Source organism: Fonsecaea pedrosoi (genome assembly GCF_000835455.1).
Source record: "Fonsecaea pedrosoi CBS 271.37 unplaced genomic scaffold supercont1.7, whole genome shotgun sequence".
Taxonomy (NCBI): domain Eukaryota; kingdom Fungi; phylum Ascomycota; class Eurotiomycetes; order Chaetothyriales; family Herpotrichiellaceae; genus Fonsecaea; species Fonsecaea pedrosoi.
This window is the reverse complement of record NW_013550609.1, coordinates 1,021,244-1,047,867: the sequence shown is the minus strand read 5'-3', so window position 1 is coordinate 1,047,867 and position 26,624 is coordinate 1,021,244. Positions and strand designations below refer to the sequence as shown.

At 52.9% G+C, this 26,624-nt stretch overlaps 9 protein-coding genes and 1 pseudogene across 10 annotated transcripts; 5 read left to right on the top strand and 5 right to left on the bottom strand.

Moving 5' to 3' along the window:
- Window positions 1-114: 114 nt before the first annotated feature.
- On the bottom strand, window positions 115-1,401 carry Z517_10442 (uncharacterized protein; the record flags this gene model as incomplete). Its single annotated transcript, XM_013424053.1, has 1 exon — window positions 115-1,401. The coding sequence occupies one exon, from the start codon at window positions 1,399-1,401 to the stop codon at window positions 115-117; it is 1,287 nt and encodes a 428-aa protein (XP_013279507.1).
- A 1,500-nt stretch (window positions 1,402-2,901) lies between these two features.
- On the bottom strand, window positions 2,902-5,023 carry Z517_10441 (uncharacterized protein; the record flags this gene model as incomplete). The annotated part of the gene is made up of 5 exons (XM_013424052.1): window positions 2,902-3,586; window positions 3,650-4,071; window positions 4,196-4,630; window positions 4,721-4,858; window positions 4,931-5,023. The coding sequence occupies 5 exons, from the start codon at window positions 5,021-5,023 to the stop codon at window positions 2,902-2,904; spliced, it is 1,773 nt and encodes a 590-aa protein (XP_013279506.1).
- A 708-nt stretch (window positions 5,024-5,731) lies between these two features.
- On the bottom strand, window positions 5,732-8,243 carry Z517_10440 (uncharacterized protein; the record flags this gene model as incomplete). Its single annotated transcript, XM_013424051.1, has 3 exons — window positions 5,732-7,375; window positions 7,428-8,034; window positions 8,083-8,243. 3 exons carry the CDS (start codon window positions 8,241-8,243, stop codon window positions 5,732-5,734), a joined length of 2,412 nt encoding a protein of 803 aa, XP_013279505.1.
- Window positions 8,244-9,538: 1,295 nt separating this feature from the next.
- On the bottom strand, window positions 9,539-9,630 carry Z517_10439 (annotated as a pseudogene). Its single transcript has one exon. The product of its transcript is annotated as a tRNA-OTHER (tRNA).
- A 2,463-nt stretch (window positions 9,631-12,093) lies between these two features.
- Window positions 12,094-14,505, top strand: Z517_10438 (uncharacterized protein; the record flags this gene model as incomplete). Its single annotated transcript, XM_013424050.1, has 1 exon — window positions 12,094-14,505. The coding sequence occupies one exon, from the start codon at window positions 12,094-12,096 to the stop codon at window positions 14,503-14,505; it is 2,412 nt and encodes an 803-aa protein (XP_013279504.1).
- Window positions 14,506-15,250: 745 nt separating this feature from the next.
- On the top strand, window positions 15,251-16,381 carry Z517_10437 (uncharacterized protein; the record flags this gene model as incomplete). Its single annotated transcript, XM_013424049.1, has 1 exon — window positions 15,251-16,381. The coding sequence occupies one exon, from the start codon at window positions 15,251-15,253 to the stop codon at window positions 16,379-16,381; it is 1,131 nt and encodes a 376-aa protein (XP_013279503.1).
- A 192-nt stretch (window positions 16,382-16,573) lies between these two features.
- Window positions 16,574-17,587, top strand: Z517_10436 (uncharacterized protein; the record flags this gene model as incomplete). The annotated part of the gene is made up of 2 exons (XM_013424048.1): window positions 16,574-16,630; window positions 16,703-17,587. 2 exons carry the CDS (start codon window positions 16,574-16,576, stop codon window positions 17,585-17,587), a joined length of 942 nt encoding a protein of 313 aa, XP_013279502.1.
- An 801-nt stretch (window positions 17,588-18,388) lies between these two features.
- Window positions 18,389-19,387, top strand: Z517_10435 (uncharacterized protein; the record flags this gene model as incomplete). The annotated part of the gene is made up of 3 exons (XM_013424047.1): window positions 18,389-18,433; window positions 18,578-18,913; window positions 19,115-19,387. The coding sequence occupies 3 exons, from the start codon at window positions 18,389-18,391 to the stop codon at window positions 19,385-19,387; spliced, it is 654 nt and encodes a 217-aa protein (XP_013279501.1).
- Window positions 19,388-20,888: 1,501 nt separating this feature from the next.
- On the top strand, window positions 20,889-21,450 carry Z517_10434 (uncharacterized protein; the record flags this gene model as incomplete). Its single annotated transcript, XM_013424046.1, has 2 exons — window positions 20,889-21,196; window positions 21,288-21,450. The coding sequence occupies 2 exons, from the start codon at window positions 20,889-20,891 to the stop codon at window positions 21,448-21,450; spliced, it is 471 nt and encodes a 156-aa protein (XP_013279500.1).
- A 1,174-nt stretch (window positions 21,451-22,624) lies between these two features.
- On the bottom strand, window positions 22,625-25,047 carry Z517_10433 (uncharacterized protein; the record flags this gene model as incomplete). The annotated part of the gene is made up of 3 exons (XM_013424045.1): window positions 22,625-22,867; window positions 22,917-24,629; window positions 24,679-25,047. 3 exons carry the CDS (start codon window positions 25,045-25,047, stop codon window positions 22,625-22,627), a joined length of 2,325 nt encoding a protein of 774 aa, XP_013279499.1.
- Between the last annotated feature and the right edge of the window lie 1,577 nt (window positions 25,048-26,624).

Here is a 26,624-nt window from a genome sequence, read left to right as displayed (position 1 = left end):
GAATGGAATCTCTGGTTATACAACATAATCTGCATAATACACAGCAATCTGTGCAACCTATACATAGCAACCTATACACCTGGGTATCTTGAACTCATAATGCTCGGTAGTTGATCACGAGGATAACTTCAGTCCACTGAGAAAGTCCAGTGCGTCGTCCTGTGCACTCTCCAGTTCGGCGATGCGGTGTTTCAGAGCCGCTGACTCTATCTTCATCATGCCCACAACATCCCATGCGTCCGAATGTCGTAATCCATGACACCGTGAACAATCCTCTCTGGCCAAGCTCGCAGACTTCAAGACCGGACTCGCGACAGACGTGGCCTGAGACGTAGCCGTTGACAACGCTTCCGAGAAGACACTGACCACTGAGCTCACTTCAGACCCAGCCTCTGATTCCCCAGACGTAGAAACGTCAGACGAGCGGTAGCGGCGGTACTTCGGACGAGGTTTGGAGTCAGTGTTCTGAGGCACTATCCGGACACTCTGATGTTGAGACTCGAGAGATAGTTGTGCCGACAGCTGTGCCCTCAGATCCGCAATCAAATTCTCCTGCTCTGCAGCTCGTTCTGCCATCTCATGTAGCTGCAGTTTCAGATGCTCATTTCTCGTCTGAGCTGCCTCGAGTTCGTCTGCTTGGACATTCTTGGTCGAGGTGACCGATCTCAGAGACTGTCGCTGTTCTCGGTAGGCTTGTTGCAAGCGCCGTATGGTCCCTTCGGCATTGAGTTGGAGGTTTTTGAAGGCAGCGGGGGAGAATTCACCGGGGTGTCCGTGCGGGAACAGAGCATGGTCGATGTCAAGCTGCGCTAGTTCATCAGGATCATCGGGAGCACTCTGTGTTGTTGTAGCCCTCCGGAAGAAGTTGAACCTCGACATTGATGAGACGGCCGGGCCTGATAAACTGGGCTTCTTTGGGGGGCGACGTGTCAGCGTAGAATCCTCAGGTTCTGGACTGGTGGAGGAAGCTTCTTCGGGCGCAAAGGCCTCGAGCAGAGGATCCAACTTTTCCTTGCGCGGCGACGGTACCAGAGTTATATTGACAGGTTCCGAAGACCCCTCGAACCAGTTCGCCAATTTGACCGGTCTTTTCTTCGTCGGCGACTCTATTGAACCAAAATCGTCACCCGTATCCGTAGGCCGGAGTCGCTCCGGTGACAGAGAGCGCGTGCTCTGAGGACGCAGAAAGGAGAATGCAGAGGCTCTCGTAGGGGAGGAAGACTGGGTGCGGGTGACAAGCGGAGGAAGGTCGGTGGTGGTTCTCGATCGTTGGTGGCCTCTGGCAGGGGGTGGCGGAGGGAGGGATAATGAAGAGTCGGTGTTGTTGTGATCAAAGGGCAATCTGCGAGGATGCGGTGGTGCGAGAGCACCAAACCCTTGATTCAACATGTCTTGGGACATTTGAGCGGGCGTGGTGATGCAATAATTTGTGGTGTGAGTCGACCTGGCCAAGTTGGACTGCAACTTGGATGGATGATGGGCAAGTCTAGGGACGAGAGGGTCCGGCCCGCACGGGGAAATCGTGGCAGCAGATCAATTCAGTGTTGTTTTTCCCCTCTTTTGCTCAGCAGCCGGATATTGCGACGGCCCAAATCAGAAGCACCAGACTTCAATACTGCACATCCAATTGTGTCAATCCTGTCGTCAATTTCTCCTCAGAGTTCTCGAATGTGGCCTCAGCGACCGCTGATTCAAGTGCAGGAGATTTGCCCCGCCGTCCACTGGCTGCAGCACACGAAGTGACCTGGACCTTGGCACGTAACGAGGTAGGTTGGAAGATGATGACGATGCAGATGCAGCAAATGCTTGTGATGGACAAGAGACGTGGAAGAATTCGTTGGATGGAACACGCGGGAGTGCAGCTGGGAGACAGCCTGCCTTTCTATTTTCTCGAGGCCATGGTGAAATCAGTGTGGTTGGAAAGGCACTGGAACCACTGGAAGAGTCTAGGTGGGGGGGGGAGCAGTCGGGCGTGGACTCGGCTATCTCAAGCCACACGAGGCTGGATGAACCCTGGCCTCCGCACCCGTGTTTCATTATCGATAACAAGGCGCGTTTTAAGTGGTTTGGTGTCTTGGCACTGTTGACAAGGCTGACGCGCTTTTCACGGGCTTGGACTGGAGTATCGTCAATCAAATCTACGCTATTGTCCGCCAGAAAGTTGCAAAATTTTCAGTCTCAATCTACGTTTTGGGAGTCATTGGTAGGAGAAGTGTTGTTTGCATCCTCAAACCCTCCATCGACCTCCATGTGCCGAAATTTGCACGATGTTCTCATCATCGCCAACTCATGGACCCAGATCGATTGTTTCCCCCCAGTAGCCAAACACCCTACGAAACACGAGGGTATAATTTTGCTGAAATCCAGGCCGTGCCCGAATCGAGCCCCTCTTTGATCTCGATTTCCAACCAATGCCGCCATGGTCTGATTACTGTGTTCCGAGGCTAGAACTCACTCACAGAATAAATGACACCAGACCTGCAGGTACCCCTCACGTTCAGACGCCATCGAACCGGGTTTCCGATAGTACTCTTGGATGCGATGGCTGGAACATGCAAGTCTTGAGATTCCGTTCGTAAAATACGAGGAGGCCATTTTGACAACGACCAATAACAGACGGAAGCGATCCACCCGATTCCACATTTGGCTGGGATTTAACTCGATCAGGTCTCGGAGCTTCCGCGGACCCATATAAAGTGATGCTGTGATTGGCTATACCAGCCTTCTCTTTTTCCAGGAGCCTTGCGCACAAGAATCTAGAATCACTTCCGTCATCAAGGAGCCGAATATGTTGCACCACCTAAGTGGATTATATCAAGTCCATCAGGGACCCCGTCCGAGGCACCCCTGCAGAAACTCCCCTACCGCCCTGTTATCCGACAGTGGTGATTGAGAACCAAGTCAAAGCTTTGCCCTGATTTCTGAGGCACTCGATCCAGCTTCCTTTGACGCCTGCTCTCTCAAGACACCTTTCAAGAGTTTCCCGCCGGCGTTCCTCGGCAGGACGTCGATGAATCTCACACCGCCAGTCAAAGCCTTGTACTTGGCCAAATGCTGCGTACACCAATCCTTCACGTCCGCCTCGGTTGCACTCTTACCGGGCCTCAGAACCACATAGGCGCGAGGATGTTCGCCGTCCTTGCCGCTGTCGACGGGCCCGCGAGAGGACAATGACGAAGTGGTGGCGTCGTGATAGACCTTGACACCGATGACCGCCGCGTCCACAATGGCCGGGTGCTGTAAGAGGACCTTTTCCAGTTCCGCAGGCGAGACCTGGAATCCTCGCACCTTGATCAGTTCTTTCTTGCGATCGTGGATGTACCATTTCACCGTGGCTGGCGTCTCCTGTGTAGTTTGGGTGGTATTGCTATCTCCGACGTCGACCTGACTCTGACTCGCGTTGTTGTCCTCCGTGACTCTTCCGCAGGAAACGATGTCGCCGGTCTTGAAATACCCCTCTTCGTCAAACGCGTCTCTGTTCGCCGCGGGGTTCTTGTAGTAGCCTCTTGTGACGATCGGGCCTCTCACTAAAAGTTCGCCCTTGGCTCCGATCGCGGTGATGTCGTTTCCTTCCTCATCGACGAGCCTGTGAGAGAGTTCGAGTCGGTCACCGCGTATTGACTGCGAAGAATGGAAGGATGACACTTACTTCACATCCAGGTTCGAGACAAACCGCCCAATACTCCCCGTCGAGTCATTCTCCGGATACCAGAACCTGGACGCCACACACGTCGTCTCCGTCATGCCCCAGACCTGGTTGAAGACGCCGTCCGGGGCCAAGTGCTTCTCAAACTCGCCCTGGTGCACTTTGCCTAGGGGCGCGGATCCAGACCTGCACAATTTCACCGACGTGAGGTCGTACCGGGGGAGCAGCGGACTTGCCAGCGCCATGACCACGACCGGCGGACTGATGGACAGCTCTGTGATTTTGAATTCCTGGATCGAGCGCAGAAACTCGTCCATCTCGAACCGGCGCATCACGTACGTCTCGTGGCCCGCTTTGAAAGGCGTCGTGTGGCCGATGGGCACGATGGCGGCGTGGAACATGGGCATGTACAAAAGACGTCGGACCTGAATTAGAGGTTAGCTGGACTTCATCAACCACACGTCTCTTGCTTGATCCGCTAGAGATGTTTGTATTCACGGAGAGAGCTTTCTTCTATCACCATCGGGCCTGAGATAGATCAACTCTTACCTTCCAGGGAACCACCTCCGGCGCCACGGCAAGAGTGTGTTCAGCGATGAGATTGTGATGTGATACCACCGCCGCTTTCGGGAGCCCGGTAGTCCCCGAACTGAACAGGAACGCCGCGGGTGTCGTGCTGCAAATCTCCTCGTTGTCGAAGCGATCCCAGTCTCGCTCCCCATGGCGCAGGAGCTCCGACCACGGCAGGAACCCGCTCGGAACGGCTTGGTCCTTGACGTTGAATATGCGGATATTGGAGTCCGGGATGCCGCAGTCTCCTGCCACGGCTTTTATGCCTCCCAGCAATTCTGGTTCCACCACGACGTACTTTGCGCCCGAGGTCTTGAGGTGGTGCGTCAGTTCGAAGGGCGTGTACGCAGGGTTCGTCCCCACGAAGATGCCCCCAGCGGCGAGGATTCCCAGGAACAGGACCGAGTAATAGATCTAGGTGGTTCCAGTGTCAATGTTCGGAAACAGCTTCAGACAGAGAGGGTGAATGACAGGGTCACAGCTAGAAGGAGATGATCAACTTACATCATTGAAAGAGTGGACACAGACACAGTCCCCCTTGTTTAGTCCCGCCGCTCGGAATCCAGCAGCGAGTTTGCGGACCAAGCCAAGTCCCTGGTTTAGGGATAGTGTTCGCGAGGGGTTCGAGGTGTCGATATAGATCTGTCAAGGTGTGTATATCTTTAGTGCTGGCCTCTCTACTTCACGACTCTTGTACAGGCTCCAATTGCTTACTGGCTTGTTGGGGTCATAGTCTGCACCGTCGAAAATCCACGACAGCAGATCTTTCGTTGGGACGCTCAACTTTTTTTGAGCCAGGAACGGCATGGTGGAGGAGAATTGCTTGCGATGACCTCCGTCTCAAAGTTATAATTCAATCGCCAACTCCGCAGGCCGAATTCACTCCCTCGTGTGGTTAAAAAGGCCGAACGTCCTCTGAACTGCTACCCTCGGGACCCCTCGGACTCCTCCTGGCTTTTGCGGGTCGCTTTTGCTACCGTTGGTATTGTGTTGATGGTCTGGCTCGTCAGGGAGACCTAGAATATACGAGTATAACCAGCTGTGGAAAGGTCAAAGTGGGATAGCAGTTCTTTTGTATCAGTCCAAATGACAATTTTGACTTTGGGCAGCCTGTCGTGGACATATGTACCTATGATAGGTATTGTTGCCGTACGCGGCAGTACTAGTATAGCCGTGCCCTTCGGAACCATTCTTGTACCTAGGCTAGGAAAAGGCCGGTTGGTCCTGACAAGGGGTAAGAAGTTGTTCTCCATTTCCACTTGTATGGCTGACGGACTAGTCATGGTTCGATAACGAGAATGGCTACTTCCGTATACTTGGTATAGTGAGGTCTTTTGTTCGGGCAAGGACATTGGATGAGGAACACGTCGGAGTCTCAGATAGCAATACCTAGTGGTCATCGCTTCTGCATGTGCCGTTTAGTGGCTATCTAGATACAAGACATTTTCGGGACAAATCAACGCATATAAGGGAATGGTGACTGCCATGTTCATGGTTTTTTGTCCCGCTCCCGCGTCATGCAAGCCAGTCCATCTCGGTGCCATCCCAGTGTATCATCCCGTCGATGTTTTCGTCAAAGCCGTCAATCCCAATACTGCCAAAGTTCCACTGTCCCGTCATATCATTGTTGTCGGGATTAAACGCCGCGTCCCACAGACTTTCACCTACCCCAACACCAAAGGCGTGGCCGGCGCCGGGATCGATAAGCTCTTGCCAGCTGTTGTCCCCGTCTGTCGCACAAGCACTGAGGTCAGTGCTGTGTAGGTCTGCCGAAAGGGCGGTATCGGTCTCTAGGCTTGGGGATTGCTGTACATTTGCAATCACGGGAACAGGCGGTGGTTTATGCTTCGCCGACGTGGTTTTGTGTGACTCTGTCGATTCAAGTTGAACGTCCAACTCGAAGGCTCGATGTCTCGCTCTATTTCCTGCAAAGAGTCTTCCCCAATCACCGAGCTGGGGCACAACGATCTTCATCCTGGCGTGGTTGAGCATGGCCTCGACCAGCATTGCCACCAAGTCTGCTGCCACGTACACCCTCTGGAAGGTTTTGAGGGAGACCAACAGGCTGTTGACATTGTCTCGTACTCGGACCAGCTCGTCGTCGCGGGCAGGGTCACTTCTTCCGCGATGTGACGCTTCAACTATCCCTTTGATGCGCATAGCGCTCGTGATGATGCTGGGTACCAACATCGTGATGGCGGTCACGGGGAGGTAGCGTACGAGACCTTTATCATTCAAAAAGGCTGAAATCTGGGCGATCTTGTCCGCAGAATCCGACACTTGGTGTTGGGAGTGGCGGGACTGGTTCTGGGAACGATGCAAGGCGGAAACAGCCGTGTAGTAGCACATGTGCAACATGGCGCGCTGAATCGCCACGCTCGACGGTTTGGTCGAGTCTGTCCTCGTGTCTGGATGCTTTTGTGCAGATTGAATGTCCTCTCGGGCAAGGCCATCCCACACTGAACCGGGCGATTCTAGCTGTATCTTCCAGGAGACAGAACGAGGCAAACTGTCGTACCACTCTTGGAGTGTGAACTCGAGGGGGGATATAGTAGACTCTGTTGGCGTTGCAGCACTCTGCTCCGAACTCGGGCTGTGGACGGGGAAGAGCATGGTCGGCATCGCCGCCTGAGTAGCCCTGTTTCGAGGCCCAGAAGGTGGTCTGACGGGAGAGTACTGTGAAGACAGGATGGTTCCTATCACTTTGCAGAGTTTCAAGAAGGAGATGAAGATCTCGGCCAACTCAACCTGCGTAGTCTGGTCGTAACAAGAGAGGTGAAGGAGGCGGTGCGGGCACGCCTCTGAGTTCCGAAAGGCCAAAGGCCTGTCAATCTCCATGTCCTCCACCGTTGGCAGAGCCACGTTGAAATCCTCTGGCTGGATCCGCAACGGACGGCTCAAGTATAGGCACGTTACCCGGTCTCTCATGAAACAGCACCACCACAGACGTCGTCGCAGACTCTTCTTCTCGGGCGGCAGTGGCAGCGGCTCAGGGTCTTGGTTCAGCCCGATGGTCTGGGCAATTGAAATCGCAATGTTGACCCAATACCAGGTTTGTTTGTGGATTTCTTGTGTTTGTCTGTCGGACCAAAAACTCATGAGCAACACAGACTGGATGATAGTGATGCTGTCGTGTTCAAAGTCGGCATCGTACAGGAGCTAGCTGTGTGAGCTGATTGTCCAGTCCAGAAGGGCCCAAGGGGGAGTATACTTTTGCTTTTTCGAAGAATGCCCTTCGAGCCATCTTCAGATTGGCGTAACCTGCCTCTCTGACGAGGGCCTCCTCGACGAATGGCACCGCCGCAAACATGACGCAGTGAAACAGTAACAAGCTGAGCCTTGGTGCAGCACCATGGCTGCCATTTCCATCAACCACAGTCAAGAGCTCCGTGGGGTCGAGCAAGGGCATAAAGGGGTGAATATATTCGAAGTAACATCGAATAGTTTCGTTCCGAAGCCTCTCGTGGGGCAGGTCGAGAGCACCCTTGCTTCTGAGATACGCCATGTCAATATCTGTAAAGCTCTTGGGGAACGACTGGAAGAGTGATTGTAAATCTGGTGGAGGGATGTCTTCCGGGGATTGAATGGGTGGGGGAGATAGTTGCTGAAGTCTGTCCAGACTCGGTGGCACGTCCCCCAAAGATGTCATTGAATGCAGAACCGCCATGGCATTGGTAGAAATGTTAGTGGAGGGTCGGACGCCGTCTGTGATTCTGTCAAGGTTGGTATAGAAGACGTCCTCTCTGCGATCAACAGGCCTGGCGACGGCATTCTCACCCCGAGATCTGCCCAGTCCGATATACCAGTCTTTGTGTTTCCTGTACCGACGTTTAGTAGCGGTCTGTGTATTCGACTTGATCGCTTACCTGCCGCGACGGCACCGAGCCATGAGGCACGGTGTCTCATCGATCTCACAGTTGCGGCACGGAGAGCCACGGACAGTCACATCGCAACGGACTTTACGTGCGCGGCAGTTTTCACAGGCCTTTCCAGCTCGACGTTGACGAACAGGCTTGTGCATCGACATGGCCGGTCCCGGACCTTTCTGGGAGGAAGAGATCATTGAAGACAAGTCTCACCACAACATACACAGCAGCTTTCTGAAGCGAAGGACCGAAGACGACCACAGTGAGCAAACATACAGGACGTTGGATGCAGACACATCCTCCGTCCCCACATAGTTCTGTCAGTGGTTCGCTCCCCACAATCTCCAGCGCCCCGGGGGGGTTTGTATAGCCGATAACCGACGACCCTGGCTCCGGGTGACAAAAGAGCCATGGCCAGACTGCAAGTACATGTATATCTCTTGCTCCGGTACGCAAGTCAGGCCTAGGAACTGGAGAACAATTGCATGGATTGGCCTGTCTATCCCTGTGGCCTGTCTCAGGCCGCGTGTGTTTGCTGATATACAATTAGGAGTGGCACTAGACGAGCTCTCCTGAATCGTGCTACCGACATCCACCGCCTGTTGCCTCGAGGTTCAACAGGACGCCTCACTTCGATAGCCCCCTCTGATCAATAGAGATCTTCAAGGGGTCCGTCAGCAGTCCAATGGGCTACTACCCTTACCAGGTATAGCCGAGAACCCTCAGAGGCACTCCAGAGCCTTTGTGTGTTGTCGTTGATCTATCTCTATGACATGGAGCTTTGTTTCACTCCAGAAATGACAGTAGAAGGATCATTCGCAATATAAAGCTGTTGATTTGCAGTACAATCTGTATAAAACCGATAAGATTTTGGTAGCAAACAGGAAGGTCGGTCTACCCCATTGCCCAGGTTGAACCTGGCCATTGAACCTGGCCATTACCTCTCGATATAACGAACGGTGCCTTCGGTTAGTGTAAAAGATGTCATGGTAGTTCCGCAGAGGCTATCAAAGTGAGGCGTCCTGTTGAACCTCGAGGCAACAGGCGGTGGATGTCGGTAGCACGATTCAGGAGAGCTCGTCTAGTGCCACTCCTAATTGTATATCAGCAAACACACGCGGCCTGAGACAGGCCACAGGGATAGACAGGCCAATCCATGCAATTGTTCTCCAGTTCCTAGGCATAAAAATTATGAGAAGGTTGGCGGTAGGTGGGTGGTGATGGGTTGGGCCTCCTTGTTGGACACTGCTGGTGCGCCCTGGTGCCCTGATGCCTAATGGGGTCGAGAACCGGATTATTTGAGAGTTGGAGAATGCGGGGCAACAAAGGTTTTTCCGTGTAACTTTCCCGTTTTCGCCCACTTTCGGCCCTTATCCGCCACACGGCTCAACACCACCACCGCCACCAAAAACTGAATATTTGAGCCAAAAAAGATCCAAAAAGATATTTAAACTGTTGGAGAAGCAGGGAATCGAACCCTGAACCTTTTCCACTTTACCTATCTAGGCTCAGTGCTAAGGAAACGTCATACCACTAGACCACTGTAGTGTTGTTAGTTTTTGTTGTTTGCGGGTGTTGTGGAAGTACTCACCATCCCCAAGTGTTGTGATTGTTGGAGGGAAATCTGAGACTCTAATAGATGAAGGAAACATTAAATAATGGGCTCAGTCTTGCCTGAGTCCCCGGTGTGGCCGCCGAGAGGAGCTCTACCAATTACCGTTCCACAGTGGACACTTTGAAGCGAGCTGAAACTTCAACCAACAAGAACCAATGAGCTTATTGGGCACTAACAGAACAGCATTTTCACAATTTCCTCAGGTTCAAGTCTCTCTGCAATTCTGCTCTACACTGGCCTTCTCAGCCTACAAATATATGTCGTCGGGGGTATCAAGCATTCCTCAGATAGATGTCCATTTCTGATCTTTGCCATCCCCCATTTCGCAACCGATCTAAATGCTTGGCAGAATGGGAATTCTCCGCAGGTAAGGATAATGACAGTTCGACGGCCCCCCGAGTTGAAATCTGGGCTAACTTTCCCGCTGCCTCTCTGCAGTATCGTGCAACCATTCAGCTCACTCGACACTTTCAACTTGCTTCATTTTACCTTTTTGCTCTCTTGTCTTGTAAGACCTGCCTTCTTGCTCGGTCCCATAAGCATCGAATCTTTGCAGTGTTGCCAAGTGGTCCGTCTGACCAGTCACGCCAGTCCAAGAGCCGGTCGCAAGACCTGCGGGGCTATAGTCCCCCAATCCCACTATAGTCTAAACTAACTATCTACTAACCTATCATGGATGAGCCTAGTCCATTAGTAAACTAGTGCTTACACGTGACCACAAAGTTAAATCACTGGTACTAGCCATGTGGAGCAGCGCAGCTCTGACCAATCAACTAGCAAGTTTATGAGCAGGGCTGTTGATTAGTAAGGTCGATAGTCCAAGCAACGTCTGAGGTAACGACAGAGACTCATAGCCCCAGGAGACTCGAGTGGTTGGGGCTAACAAATTGACATCACTGAATCCATGCAAGGTAGCATGAGGAGGAGCAGAGTTCTCCACCTGTTTCTATTGTGTCCCTCATGGTTGTCACCCCTGCGAGAGAGAATTTCCAACCTTGTCCTTCAGAGCATTGCCAGGAGCCAATCGCTTGAATACTCATGTAATTGAGCCTCAGATTTCAGACGAGTGGACTCTTCGATGCTACCGAGTCCCATCCTCTGATATTTCACGCTGATCCAAATCCAGTGTGCGATTTACCAGCAGAGAAGGACCAGCCACAGACGAACGGTATCCAAGTCTGTCTCCTTTTCGGCAGAATCAATTCAGAATAACAGTAATCGGTACATAGCAGGACGAATCGCCCACTACTGAGATATTCCAGCCAGATTCCTCTGTTATGATATAGCTGCCCATATGCTGCAGAGATGACAGTAACCATTGTTAGTCGAAGTCGATTGAGGACTTGAGAGTCGATCATGCCTGTTCAGAGTGGGTTCGGAAGCTCAAGTTATAAGCATAAAAATAAGGTTAGTCTTGGCTCTGGGGTAGCCGCTACGCACACCCTTGTCCGAACCACGTTTTCCATCCTTTCACTTCACCACTGCTTCCGATTGTTGTTTATCAACTACCTTGCACAATAGGATATTAATCATGCTTGGTAATGAAATACGTCCGGAGGGTCCTCCCTCAGCATGGCGCTTGGAACGAGTCCCCAGGCAATTGGCGAAACCAACATGGCCTCTCGTAACGCCGAATACCTGCGTTGATTTGTTTATTTTGTCCCTCGACACGGAGTGTTTGATAAACCTCTGGCACGTCACAAGTCTTCATTGTGTGAATAAGCCTCTGCGCCAAGTATCACACTCAACTTGGCGAATTAAGTCTCGATCATTAAGCTAGCTCCAACGCCTCACAATCTTCGCTGATCAAACTAAGCACAGTCTCTCTTTCTCGCTTCCTGCATAATCCTTACAGGCTGCTTTGTGAATTCCTTGCGTGTCAACAGTCCTTCTCTAATTTGTCAGGTCACTCTTGACGATAAAAAGGACAGTGCAACGCCAATATTCAATCCGGTTCACTACCTCAATTTCCTCTCAATTCATCTGTTTGGCCAGACGTGGAGGTCGAACAATCTGACGAAAAGTGAGCCGTCAAGCGCCTTTACTACACCTTTGCGACAATCATTTTGACCTCACCTTGCACTCATTTTGCCATCAGATAACGGCAAAACGTGGCCCTGTTGCTCAGTACATGCACCTCAAGTGACTTGAAATCTTTCAGGTCCGGTGAAATTTTAGGTGAGTTCTTTGTCACTAGTGACCTACGGTGATTTGGCATCCCTCTGATCTTGAGATCCAGGTCTCTTTACCCAGATACACTCATTCAGACGACTACACATATCTTCATTGCCATTCAGACTGTTGAAGAGTTGCCGCTCCTAGCGTCGATCATCAGTTCCCGAATTCAATCTCCGCAGTTGAAACCTCTTCGAGCAACACTTCCCAGCTGCGGCAAGATGCCCGAGACTCTACAAACTTGGGCGCCGTTCTTCAACACATATATTGATCCTGATCACCGCTGCTGTCTCGAACGTGAGGATGTCCCTGATTATCTGGAGAAGGCAAAAGAGTCCTTTAAAAGCTGGGATGAATACGTCGCTTTGCTCGGGTCTGGTGCGCTTATCGAGTCAGCTCTCGCCGACAGAGAGAAGAATCGAGAATCCAAGACGCCCATAAAGCTCCTACAGCACAAAGAAGGAAACAAAACCCGAACCATCTGTTTGTTCAAGGTCCCAAGGAGATGTCAAGAGAATTTCAGAGCGGGAGACAAGGCATCTGCTCACCTGACTAAGCACTCTTCCCTGCCGATCATAGTTGATAATTCGTCAGACAGTCGCACAGACCCATCATATCTCCATGCCGACGATCGAAAACGCACACACGGACCCTGGGTCATCAACATCCTACCACCTGTTGCGACTGGCCCTCCAGAAGTGGCTTGGGCTACAATTGAACGCCGCCAGGACGCCAATAAAGATGGATATCACGACCCAAACTCCTATCCTGTCACTTCATTTTCAAGGATTAATTCCATACGACAGGGCCGTGGGATGCGGGCCGCGATATGGGGTCTACTTGACGAGGCGACTATCTGCGCCAGGGTCATTCCGGAGGACCGCCATAGCATATTTGTTTATGTTATCAGAGCATTGAGCGACCTGAGGACGAAGGTAGCGCGCTCGAAAGATGGTGGAATTTCAAAGCTACTAGTTGCAACTTGTCCAGATGACATTACTCGACTCAATATTTTCGAATCCCTCAGTGACCCTTCTCTTTCACACGAGGACGGGATGTTTCTCAATGAGAGCCAAAAGGAAGCAATCCGATTCGGGCATGATGCTCCTGCTGGGCTCGTCCTCTGCCACGGCGGGCCTGGGACGGGTAAGACCCATTTCATCATCCAGGCTGTCAGGCCATTTCTTCTCGACGATGCGAAAGAGCACCGTGTGCTGCTCACAGCAGCGTCAAACGCGAGTGCCGATTCACTTGCAACAGCTCTGGACGGAGAACTTAGGCGGGCGATCCATACAAGGGAGGGCCTGGGTAGGCGATATGTAATCCGCCTGCACAGCATCAAGACAGAGAAGTCTGTGGCCTTCAGAGACGCGAAATTGGCAAGAGAAGCAAGTTTGGTCGCCAAAAAGACCGGACCTCCCACCAGTGAGCCTTCCCCACAGCCTTCGATGTCGGGACAGGCCGCGACAGTTCTGGCCCATTGCGAGGCGTACATGGAACGCAAGTACGAAGGTGTCAGCGACGAGCGGGTGAATGTCATTGAGCTTTCTGCAGGCGAGAGGATGCTCTCGATCGCCGGAATACGTGGGGAGAGCCCGCTCTGTGATGCAGGACGGTTCACGGAATTCGCAGACCTGTATACGCGATTCACCAACGGTGATCTGTTCAGCTCCAAGGACTGGACAAATCTTGATCTGAGACTGGACGAGCTTCTTGCCCATACAATCAGTCACGCTTCGGTCATTTGTGCAACCGTTGGCGGAGCTGCGGACGACTTTTGCAGCACCAACTACGCGGAAGCTGAGCTAATTGTCGTTGACGAAGCTACTCGAGTGCCTGAATACCAGATGTGGCCTTTATTCGCCTTCTATACCAAGGCAATTGGCAAGATCCTGGTCGGAGATCCCAACCAGCTGGGTCCTCTGATCAAAGGAGATGATACGAAGGACAGCGGAAAGTTGATAATAAACCCTTTGCAAGACCAGCTGGAAATGTCACTTCAACAGCGTCTTCAGTCCGCAGGTTTCAAGTCGGCCTTCTTCAATGTGCAATATCGAGCCGTCGAGAAAATTGCCCAGATTTACAGCAATGTCTGCTACGGTGGTCTTTTGCAACATGGTCGAACGTCGAAACTGGAAGACGATCAACTTGCCAAAGACATCATCGAACATAACCGAGAAACGTATGGCATTCCCGAACCTGTTGTTTTCTACAACATACAAGACGCTACAGAAGGACGGAACTACCACCTGTCGAGATTCTGTAAGGAATACGTCATATTGGTGCTCAAAATTCTGCAGAATCTGTTCGATGCGGGCTTCGTAAGGCCTGGGAAGGCCTGCTCTATCGCCATTCTGACGCCGTATATTGAGCAGAAGAGATTGCTCAAGATATCAAAATCCCAAATGGAAAAGCAGTATCCGGCTGCCAAAGACGTCGTCCTGCAGACCGTCGACAGCGTGCAAGGCATGGAGTACGACGTGGTTATCGTGGACCCCACTGTCGTGCGTAGCCCCGGGTTTCTCAACGAGAATCGACTGAATGTTATGTTCTCCCGCGCCAGATATGGCCTCTACGTCGTGGCGATCACAGAGCCTGGCTGGCGATGTGGAGAGACGATTCGCGCCCACTGAGGAAATTTGCGGCGGAGTTCAAGCCCGCCTATCGGGTGAGATGGAACAGGCAAAACAAGGATCAAACTTTGTCTTCGCCTTTTTTCAACGAGGATATGCTTGCAGGCTACGAGTCAGACTAGTTGCATGGTCTGATCATGTTGAGGAAAACAATGGATGAAACAAAAGATATGGGTCTCGACCCGCAGAGCATATGGGAGTAACTCAGTCAAGGGGTTACAATCCACTTGATGGTGCTATTCACGGTAGCAGGGTATGAGGACAACTTCAAGGATATGCAGGAGGCGGATGTGGATATTGAGGACAAGGCTTGCTTGTATCAGTATTATTGTGATGAGATTGGATATGGACATGCTCGTCTTGATGCGGTTGACATAGACGGTGGGAATTGGAGTGTAGTCCACATGATACAACCTACCTCTTCAGAATCCTGTGAACAAGGGACAACTGTTCCTACAGTGACTCCAGCCTCGTGTCATTTGTGCCTCGCAGCCTTGCACGCGGCAAGGAAGTCCGTGATTGGTTCATAGCCTTGAGCATTCAAATGACAGTCTGTCATACACACTATTTCTTTTCTTGGCACTATTAGCCTGATCCCAATATCGGAGCATTTGCTTGTTGGTCTTTCATCCAGAACCTCCCCGATCACACAATCAAACAGGGACCAGCAACACCTTCGGGGCAGAATTCAGAAGGTTCAAACCTTGGACTGTCCCTGAAATGGGACCCTTCTCTGCCACTAATGATGCAGACGTTTCATCCCCTTAGCGATGGCAAAGGCAATGGCCGTTCTGCCTGCGACCGCTGTCGGCGCCACAAGCTCCGGTGCGATCGCTCTTCAGACTCGGCACAGTGTCGCCGGTGCTCGAAAGCCAATGTTGCCTGTGTCACTGGTGCCGCTCTCAAGTCAGGACGCCCATCCTTGAGGCGACAGCCTTCCGATCTTTTGCAGGGATGGTCTCTACAGGAGACGCTCCACACACCTACAGACGTCACCGATGCAGATTCTGGCATTGGTCAAGAGATGCAGATACCACTAGCACCAATTTCCGTCGATGGCCTCGGAAACGGGTGGCCAGACGCTATGCAACAGGATATGGAGGCATTACAAACATTCCAGGCTCTCCCCGACAATGGCGAACCGGTCTATTCCCATATTACCCCTTCCGGTGACAGTCTCGAGAGGCTAGGCAACCTGCAAAAGGAGATCCTCGTTGATCTGGATCTTGCAAAGACATGTAAAACGGCTGCCGATTGCGCCCAGCTATCCCTACCTACCGAGTTGGCGTACAATTCTTCTTTCCTGGTCGGTCGAATGCTTGAGCATTCAAAGACTCTCCTCGGCATCATGAATTCGTTTGATTCGATCTCGCCAGCGTCCTCTTGTCCTTCGAACCCTGACCACCTTCCGGCCACACAGACCTGTAATGGGAGCTTACACTGCGACGTTCCAACAACGTTCTCTCTTTTTTCATGCTACGTTTGTCTGATCCGCATCTACCGTACCATCTTCTCCTGCATTCACGACTCGATGCCTGCTCTGTTATCATTACAACAACCCCTGCCTCAGCTGTTTCCTGGCATCAACTTGGCAGGCTTCAGCCTCGAATCGCGCCTCGATCTGCAAGTCCAGATCCTTGTTCAGGTGAGCGAAGATATGCTTGCGAAGCTCGAAGCCAAGCTTGGTGTCTCAGAAGGGGCCATCGCGGGCCAAGGAGTCTCGGAGACGACAGGATCCGCCAAAATGCTCCGCATGATGTTGCAGGAAGAGGCCATGGAGGAGCCTCCGCTGCATGAACCCCGGGGGCCTTGCGAGCCCCTGAGGACCATCCTTAGCGATCTGAAGCGAATGATCAATGTCAATAACGCAAAGTGAAATCGACTGAGACGTTCGGAGGGTTTGCGTCCTTTTCGGGCGGATTTGAGGGAGCCTCACCCAAACGTTCCGATTCGACTCCACACTCGCTCCGACAGAAGCAATAAAACAGTTGCTACGCCCACGACGCTCGGTGTCGATTCTATACAGCATCTGCATCCTTCCAGCACCTCAATCACTCAATCTGACACCATGACACCGTCTCCTCCGGATCACCAAGGTCTCTCTGCCATGTGGTGGAGTGCTCGAGTAAGATGGTACCTCCCAGACGCAACAGCCTTGTGCGGGCCACTCGAACGCAAGCGACTGACCAAACTCTAGAACCCGCCGGAGAACCCTCACTCTTCCTTCAGGGGCAAAACCGTCCTCATCACGGGTGCAAACGCCGGCTTGGGCCTCGAAGCGGCAGTCAAGTTTGCCGCACTGGGTGCCTCGCGTCTCATTCTTGGCGTCAGATCAATACAGCGTGGCGAAGAGGCCCGAGATCAGATCTGCCGACGATCAGGTTACAAGAATACAGACATCCAGCTATATCAGCTCGATATGAGCACTTTTGGGTCGGTCAAATCATTTGCCAAACACGTGTGCGCGGACGAATCCCGAGTCGACATCGCTGTACTCAATGCAGGCATGGCGGCGCCGTCTTATCGGCGCTCTCCGGAAGGGTTTGAGATGTCTTTGCAGGTCAATACTCTGTCGACCGCTTTGCTTGCGGTGCTACTCTATCCCAAGCTTCGAGAGTCCGCAGAGAGGTCCGGCGAACCATCCCACCTGGAGTTTGTGGGCAGTGTCGGGCACCGCATGGTCAAGCCTGACGCATTCGATGCGGCGCTGGAGAGCGGCCCGAGAGTGCTAGACCTCGTCAACGACAAGACATACTTTGACGTCGAACAGCAATACTGCACGACCAAGCTCTTACTGATGTATGTCATGGATGGACTGGTCGCAGCAGCAGCAGCGGCAGCAGAGCATTCCTCGTCCGGAGGCCACAAAGACCCAGCCGTCATCATCACGACATGCTGCCCAAACCTGTGTCGCACAACTCTCGGCCGCGACTTTTCTTTCCTTCTCAAACTCCCGACCCACCTGTTCCAAATGGTCTTTGCCCGGTCGGCTGAAGAAGGGAGCAGGATTCTCGTCAGTGGAACGACTTTGGGAGAGGATGCGAACGGACAGTTCTGGAGTCACGACGTCTTTGACAAGTAAGTTGCCTTGCCTTGTTTTGCCTTGCCATCTTGACCTACTACTCCTCTTTTGGTAGGGAATGTTTGAAAAGTGTGGTGGAGAGCTGACTTGGCTGGCGATACAGAAGAGGCGACCTAGCGACAGGACCAAAGGGAAAAGCTTTGCGGGAGAAGGTCTGGCGTGAGATCGTGCAGGTTGTGAGGGAGCACGTTCCGCAGAGCGAAGAGTATCTTCTTCGTTGTTGAGCCTGTGGCAGCAGACACAAAAGGGGCGTAGAAAAGCGTTTGTGGGAGGCTACAATCCATGGAGAGGGCTCTTTCAAGCCAATATAGCCTGTTGCCATCTATTGTTCGGGTGCACTTTGCATTCACAATCTCCTTTCCATCCTCCACGTTCTACTTCGCGATTATTACTTTTGTATTTTTGTCTATTCGGAAAGACCACACGGAGCAGAGGCCGATGATCAGCGGACGGAAACCCTCCGGCCAGCCAAATGCCAATAACAAGCCACCGCCCACTGACCTAATATGTACCTCGTACTGTACCACGCAACTCTCAGGTTTCGTGCCGCAAAAGCCGAGCCTGGGGGAAAGCTTACTTGTACTTTGTAACTTATAAACGCGTGCGAGGTAATTACGTACCACAAGTGTCGCCTTTACTTTTGCGGTCAACAATTATAAGCCGCTTTGCTTTGGCGTGGTACGTCGGTCGACAGAGACCTCTTACGAAAGATTCGTTCAGCAGAGGGCCAGGACGGGATACACTGGACAGGAGAGACCGGGACAACGGGGACAACGGGGACAGGCATAACCATCCATAGCCATGGCTGCCAGCCTGCAACGACTACGTGCCTTTACCACCTGCGACGTGAGTTTCTTCCACCTTTCATGCCGTCTTTTGTCCTTTTCAGAACCAGTCAAACCATCCCTCCACCCTTCCAGGATATTCTGTCATCGTCCCGTGAGTTTACTGAGCGAAAACCCCTTGCGGGGAGGGGGAAGGGCCCACTAGATCGGCGACGCGCTGGTGAAGCTGAAATACCCGTTTGGGGGATTCCTCGACGGGATCAAGATGTTTTCGCCCACCGATGCCACGACGACCGTCTTTGGTCCGGCCGTCACGGTCAAGATGGTCGAGTCGACACAGAAAGCGGCACCGAGCCCTCCACGCCACTTTGTCGACTGCAACGAGCCCGGCAAGATCATGTACATCCAGCAGCCCCGGGGCGCATACTCGGCGTGCTGGGGCGGGCTGATGTCGACGCGGGCCAGGCACATGGGCGCCGCTGGGGTTGTTATTGATGGACGGATGCGTGATGTGCGAGAGCACCGCGAGCTGGGGTTTCCAGTATGTTTTTTTTTTCTTCCTCCCGTTCTTTCTCTTCCACGGGCGGATCGGGTACCTGGATACCGGATCCTGAACACCTTTCCTTGAATTCCAGCACTATCACAATCACAATCACTATCACTGTCCATTTATCGTCACCGTCACCGTGACACCAGCAGTGGCACCAAGCTAACCCGCCGTCCCTGGGCTTCTCTCATCCAGGTCTTCGCCCGAACCACCTCCATCCTCGGCTCGCACACCTTCACGCGCGCCTCCGAGATCAACGTCCCGCTCCAGTTCCACGACGACCTGTGGATCCACCCGGGCGACATCCTGGCCGGGGATGTTGACGGGGTGGTCGTCGTGCCGCCGTCGTTGGTGGAGCAGGTCGTCGCGCTGTGTCAGGAGCGGGCCGAGATCGACGAGAAGACGTTTGCGGCGTTGAGGGCGGGCAAGGAGATGGGGCCGACGATCAAGAGGCTGCGGAAGGAGTGAGTGCGCGCGCGCGCGCGAGAGAGCGAGGGAGAGATGGAAGTATGTCTATCAGTACTAGAAGATTGGTACCATAGAAACAATGAGAACATTACAGTATCTACTCGGACTCGGTACATGACGTTTATAACGTATGCACCTTGATGTATGTATGTACATACATACCTAGTAGGACTTGATGTGTTTTCGGGGGTTTCTGAGTGGTCTCGTCGCCTCATCTCGTCATCCCCTGGGAACACTCACTAGGTACACGACAGTACTTACTCAATGGCCGTTTACCTACAGTACCTGTCCCATACCAAGGACTTGTACTCGGCAATTAACAGTACGAGTCGCTAGAAGTCCTCGGAGTTGGCCTTTAGGTCCCCTATTATTATTTCGATATTCACCAACCCCAATACCGTAGACTCATAGAGACGCGAAATTCTAGCCCCAGATACATATCGTCCCAGAGGACCGAATTACTCGGTAGTGAGTTGTGAGTAGTGAGTAGCGAGGAGCGAGGATGCGAATCATCTCCCCTCGTACTCGGCACTGTTCGGCGATTTTCATTCTCCGTCCCAATGAGCCCTGCCAGTCAATAGACAATCAAAAGAATCGGGCACCGGTGTGAGGCCCGAGGTATGAGGGAACAGAATATCTCGAACAGATGGTCAAACGACTTGACTCACTCTCCGCTTAGAGAGATTACAGTGGTAAAAAAAAAGTGTCCCCAGTGGCAGAGGCGACTCAGATGGCGACGGTGACGGCGATATCAATGCTTCCTTGCCGAGGCAAATCCCCAAAGTGGTCCCTGGCACCAGTGGATACTGTACATACCCGATGCTTTCCCTTGTCCCTCGTACTCGCATAGTAATCAAGAGTATTACACCTCTCGAGAAAGTGATCAGATCAGATCAAGTAGGATCATTATTACTGAAGGCAAAAAAAGAAAGAAGTGAGAGTATCACATCCTCGAGCCCAACGTAACGACAACCGAGATTGTCTCGTTTCGTCTCCCTCATTCAGATCCGACGACATAAAGTGAAAGGAAGACTTGTGAATTCCTCGAGCAGAAACCCTGCGTAGAAAGGGAAAGGACGAAAACGAAATAAATCTCGCCTCGACTCAATCCAACTCTCAACTCAATATGGCGTCTGAGAACAAGCCCTTTGCGTTGCTGGCCCTGATACACCCCAAGAGCACCGAGAACAGGGATAAGGTACAATAGACTCACCTTTTCTTTTTGTATCTTCTGGTTTGAGGCAGTGGAGGAGCATGGCGAGGAAGAGTGACCTATTCGATCAGTCTGACCCAAGCGTCTGAAAACTCCATCGGATACACCCTACACCCTCTCAGCCAAGCGAACAAATACCCCTACACCATCTCAGAGATACTAACTTCCCCCCCCCTCCTGGGATAGGCTCTCCAACTCAACGCCGGCCTGACACCCTTCTTCCGCCGCCCCAGCACGCAATGCACGACACGCACCATCTTCACGCCGGCGACGCGCCCCAAGGCGAACATGGGCATGGTCCCCGCGGCCGAGAAGGACACCATGTTTGGGGTCGTCGAGATCTGGACGTCGCGCGCCGCTCTCGACAAGGTCAAGACGACCCCCGCGCCCGAGTACCGCGAGTACCACACGACCGTGGCGCGCGAGGGCCTGTACGACGTCCAAAACGACATGGATATCTCCGAGTGGACGCCGGTCGCTGGGTTCGTGGCGCGCAAGAATGAGAAAGAGTCGCCCAAGGCCAGCATCGTCATGCTGGCCAAGTTCGTGTGCAAGGACAGTGAGGCCAGCAAGGCCGGGCTGATTGACGTGCTCGGGTACGCTTTGATCCTGCTTCCCCCCTTGTAGATTTCTTCTCTACCATCCAAATACCCACCGGAGCTATCACTGACGCACCACGCCCGCCAGAAAATTCTGCGACTGGGTCGAAGCCAACGAGTTCGGCACCTTGACATACTGCGTCATGACGAACAACAACGCCCCGGACCAAGTCCTCATGGTCGAGCGGTACAAGGACCTCGCATCGCTGGGCGTGCACGGCAAGACGGCCGAGTTTCGAGCCATGGCGTGAGTCAAAATCCTTCTTCTTTTCTCCCGCTTTTCCTTCATTTTGCGCCCGGTGTCTAGCACTCTTATGCCCAGGATGGATACATGGGCACTCTCTCCAACTGATGTGCCACCACGTATTTGACTAACGCGACATCCCCACCCCACAGGAGAGGAACAGGCCGCTTCATGCAAGTCAAGAAGACGCTGCTGAGCGAGTGGGAAGAGCGGGACGGGTCTTTTGTCTCGAACCAGCCTGGTGGCGCGGGCGTCGGAGGACAGGCGAGGCTATAGCCGGCAGGTAGGCAGGCTGGCAGGCGTCAGGATGTGACGTGTGAGTTCAAAGGTCGAAAAAGATAGATCCCAGGTCAGCCACTGGTCTTGGGTCCGTTGGATAGGAGACGAGGGATGAGGGATGAGGGAGGCGGATTCATGTGCGCGTTGACCGTGTACTTGATCGCGCCGAGTAAATATGGACATATGCTGTGTGTGTGCTTGCTTGTGTGTTTTGTGTCGAGTCACATCAAGTGACATGATGTGAGGTGGCTGTGCAGAGAAACACTGCATCGACACGGGTAGACAAGTTCCAGACAGACTGCTCGGTTGTGTTGAAGCGGTGAAGATGTTCTTTTGGTGTACTCTCGAGTCTGCAACTCAACCCTCAACCAAATGCAATCACAATCACTACAATGTAAGCACCAAGATGACAAGACGAGTGTATTTACAACGAACTGTATACATCTACAGTATTCGCTACTAGGTACTGGTAGTCTGCTAAATCCCCCCTCCATCTCATGGGACCATCTTATCCATGTTTTCCTCATAGCTCAAACACCTTTGCCCTATTATACCGTCATTATGGTGTATCAGATAGGCATGCACATCCACCCCTGGTGCACCTAATACCCAGGTCCGCCTGACAATCCTCAGATTGTTGCTGGTCCGTCCGGACATCCAAACCCGCCGCGAGCAATAAGCGCCTCCTTCCGTCATATGTCGAAAACGCCAGGACTGCCGTGTATGTCTATGTTGGAGGTTTCCTCCATTGTATGTACAAAAATCCAGGCCTGGCTGCTGCCACCGAAATGCCTGGTGGATGTGTGTAGCTCCGCTTCAATGAATCCAGTTTTGGACTGTCGCAAACTCATGGCGACAATCATGGACATGCTCGTTGCATCATTAAATTTTTGCTGTTTGATTCAATAGAAAAATGCCGCCACAAACACCAACGCGGTGAACGCGGTGGTGACGGAGTATTCAAGTTCGAAAAAGACTGTTTGCGGGGCAAATGCAATCTTCTTCGCTTCTGGTGTCGGGTGTGCGACGTTGGTCTTTGGGTCGCGCACCAAGAGTTCCTCTCGATCCGGGCAATTGGGAGGGTCGCACGCATACGTGAAGGGGATCCAAAAGGACGAGCATACGATCAACCACGCCAATGGGGGCTGTGTCACGGTCAGTACATATTTGGCAGAGAGCAGGAAACAAGCTTACCCAGAATGCGTGGGTCAAGAGACCGACAAGTTTGCCCCTTGTGGTGTGCTGGGTCAGGAACGTCCGATAGGATGATAGGGTCACCGCCACGAGGACAAAGTACACGTAGGCCACATGGAAGCCGGCGAGGTAGTTGACGCAGATTGTCCAGATTCGTCGCCACATTGGAGCTCGTAGTTTGGGGTCTCGCTCGTTCAAGGCAGACTTGATCGAACCGGTGGCTTTGAAAGCTTGCCTTTGTCCACCGAGCCAGGTCGGAAGGACAAATGATCGGATGATGGTGAGGGAGATGTATGGAGCCATCCAGAGCTGGTACCGACTGCCTCTCTGCCCCGTGGCATATCCCGCTGGGATGAAAAGGACAAACTCGCAAAGTCGGTTGAATACCATGTTGGCAAAACAAGCGCGGATCAACCACCGAAGTTGGGTGTCGTTTGCGTATGCCACGAGAGGCTTGTTGGCGATCAGGACAATCGGCATGGCAAAGATGGAGAGGGTCAGAAAGATGTTGAACAAGCTGAGGAAGGCGTAGATGAAGCTGGACGACCGCTGCGCAAAAGTCATGTGCTTGACCTTGTCGCCCCAGAGGCAGAACCGAAGCTTGAAGGCAGTATCCACCGTGCCGATTGCCCACCGCGTACGTTGCTTGAGATGACCGCCATAGTCTTCTGGCACAGTACCGAATTGCAGCGCCTCGTGAACAAATGCCGTCTTCCAGCCAGAACCCAGCAGCAGGGTACTCGTTGCGACATCTTCAGCCAGCGATCCGCAGGGGAAATTGCCAATCTGGGCTAGAGCGACAGTTCGAGCAACATATCCAGACCCGGTGCACCATGCCACACCCAACGCGTCCTTGACCGGTTCCGAGACGTGGACGAAGAAGTCCAGACTTTGGCAAAGGGGATCGTCTCTGGGGACATTGTAAAAGAGCTGCGGGGGACAGGCGAGACCCATTTTGTCGTCGATCAGCAGATGGGGGAGCACGGCTCTGAGCCATTGTTGTTCAGGTATCATATCGGCGTCCAACGCGGCCATGAATTCCGAGGAACCGCCGGGCAAGCTCTGTACCGCGTCCAGTCCGTAGTTCAGATTGCCAGCCTTGAAATGGTGAGGAACACCGGGGAACTTGGGACGCCGCATGTAATAGACGTTGGGAAATGTCTCTCGCATCTCTTCCAGCACGTTCTTGAGCGGGTCTGATTTGCCATCGTCGAGGAGGATGACGCGGAATCGGTCTTGAGGATAGTCCAAGTCACAAGCTGCACGAACCGTGTCGAGAACTAGATCGTCGTCCTCACCACAGCACGTGATAAACACGTCGACCGTGGGGACATCGTTGCCGACGAGCCTCAGCTTTGGCCTGTGGCGTTTCTTCAAGATGAACAGGGACCACAGAGTCTGCATGAAAATCGGCACCGCAATGGAGATTTCAATGGCCACAAAGACCCACGCCAGAGGGAACGGGGCGGCGTAGTGATGCTGGGCGTCGATGATAAAGGCAATACGCAGGCCGAAATAGAACCAATACAGAGAGAGCGAAATCAGGCAGAGAAGTGGTGCTATCCAGCGGAAAAGCCATCTCTTCTTGCCCGACAGGAACTCTTTGTCGTCTCTCGAATGGAGCTGGGCGATTGATCCTTCCTTGACCCAATCTTTCTTGAAGAAAGTCGAGGGGGCGTCGGGAACCAGGGGTTTTAATGTTTCTTGACTTCGCTATAGACGGTCAGTGGGCCTGATTTCTGTAAAAGAGGCTCGGACTTACGAAAGGTGACGGTACCGGATAAGGAGATGAGCTACGCGTCTGCGACTCTGACCAGGTCGAGCCTGCGCTGGGAGCAAACGACGGATATCCGCCATTCGGTGGTTCCAACGTACTGTCCGCAATGCTCTCGGTCATGAGATCTGAGAGGGTTCTGTTGTGGAGGTCTGATAAACCCGGTCTCCGCGCCAGCGTGGGCTGTTCGATGGACGCGCTTTCTCTATATCTCCCATATACCGGATGAACCGTTGTAGGCTTTTCAATGAATGACTCTTGAGACTCTCGTAGCGTGGACTGCATCGATACCGTCGACAACTCGGTCATGGGTGGTTGTTCGGATCTCCTTCGATCCCCTTTACGTAGAGGAGGCATTGTGGTGGAAAACGAGGGTGGTGTAGGAGAGAGAGGGAGGATACAAGGGTGAAGCTTTGAGCAGGTTGTGGCCCGGAATGCGTGATGTCGTGTCACTGAACGAGCGTCTTCATCATCCGCTTCCCCAGGACGTGATCTTGCTGACCCCTTGGTTGTATTAAGCGTGGGTAGGAGGAATAACGAATGTATGAGCGAGGGTATTCAACCTGAGTTGAAGCCTCCAACGACTGTCTGACTTGTGATTATACAAAAACGAGGGATAGGTAGAGAGGATCGAGACGGACTACACGAGAAGAGTGAAGGGTGAGTGGCAGAGTTTGACAGACGATAAACTGGGTTTGGTCCAGGAAGAGGCGTTGGTCTGTTTTCTGCGCTACAGTCCAAGTAGGTGTACATCTTAACGACCTTATCATGTCATAGTGGAGTGGTTGGGGCCCGCAAGTGGGAAGCAGTAGCAGATCACCACCGTGACATTGCCGATGGGCCAGTGCAGCGCACAGAACCCGGAAAGGCTGGGGAGGGGGCCGACGATGTGATTGTTATTGGGGAAAGACCAGGGTTACGGAGAACAGATGGAGCCCAAGAGCTTCTAACAAGGCTTTTTTGACGATGATAACGGGGGCGGTACGGATTAGCGAGGGCCTTGCCTGCGAGGATACGAGGGACTCGTGCCTGAACGGAGTCGCTAAGCATCTTGACAACCTTTGTTCCGGGGGCGCGCGCTGGGCAAACAAGGCAAGGCAATTTGGGAAAAACATGCAAATTGGCAAGCCGCGAGTCCAAGTGACGAGGCTAGCAGCAGGGGCCAGGGGGGCGTGAAGATGAAAAACAAGACCAACCATACGCGGCCAAAAGCACGCCTAAGCAAGCGAGAGTGGGCTGGGGCGCGCTAAAACTTGATCTGGCCTAGAGGGATTTCCGGAGGGTGGGCCACATACGCCACTGGTGCGTCGGGGTGCCACTGGTCCGCCAAGGGCTTGCAAATCTCCTGGCCGGTGCTCCCCCTGTCACCCCTCCCGCGCTCCCCCAATGGCCACAAACCAGCTGCCTCAACCCCTTCAATCCCCCCAAATTCTCAGTCTGGCGACGCCGACAGGTACGGCAGAGACACCCAGCCAGGCCACTTGTCTAGGTTGTGTCTTGCGGATAACAGAAGATTTGCTGAAACGGGCTCCATCCGACGGGCCAATTGTGGTCGAACCATTTTCTTTTTTAAATCTTGCCCGAGACTGAAACAAAATTATCACTCGCCACATTGTTTCCCATCATACAAACCACCACGAGCCGGCGCCTGTCCTTGTCGCCAGAAGCTGCATTATTTGCATCTGTATCAGCTGCACTGCCCGGATCGATCCAGCTGATTCTCCGGCTTCTGCTGCACTGGGAAACCGGGAAGCACGCGTCTCTTCACCCTCGCAGTTTTCCTCACAGCGCAGTCTCCCCAACCATCCATCGGCGTCATCGCTCTTCTTTCCTCTTAACTATCAAATCAAGGCATTCTCCGTCTCGAAGGTCGCTCAATTCATTTTTCACCATCCCCTCGCCTGGTCGGTCATTCGATTCTCTGCTGCCACCCT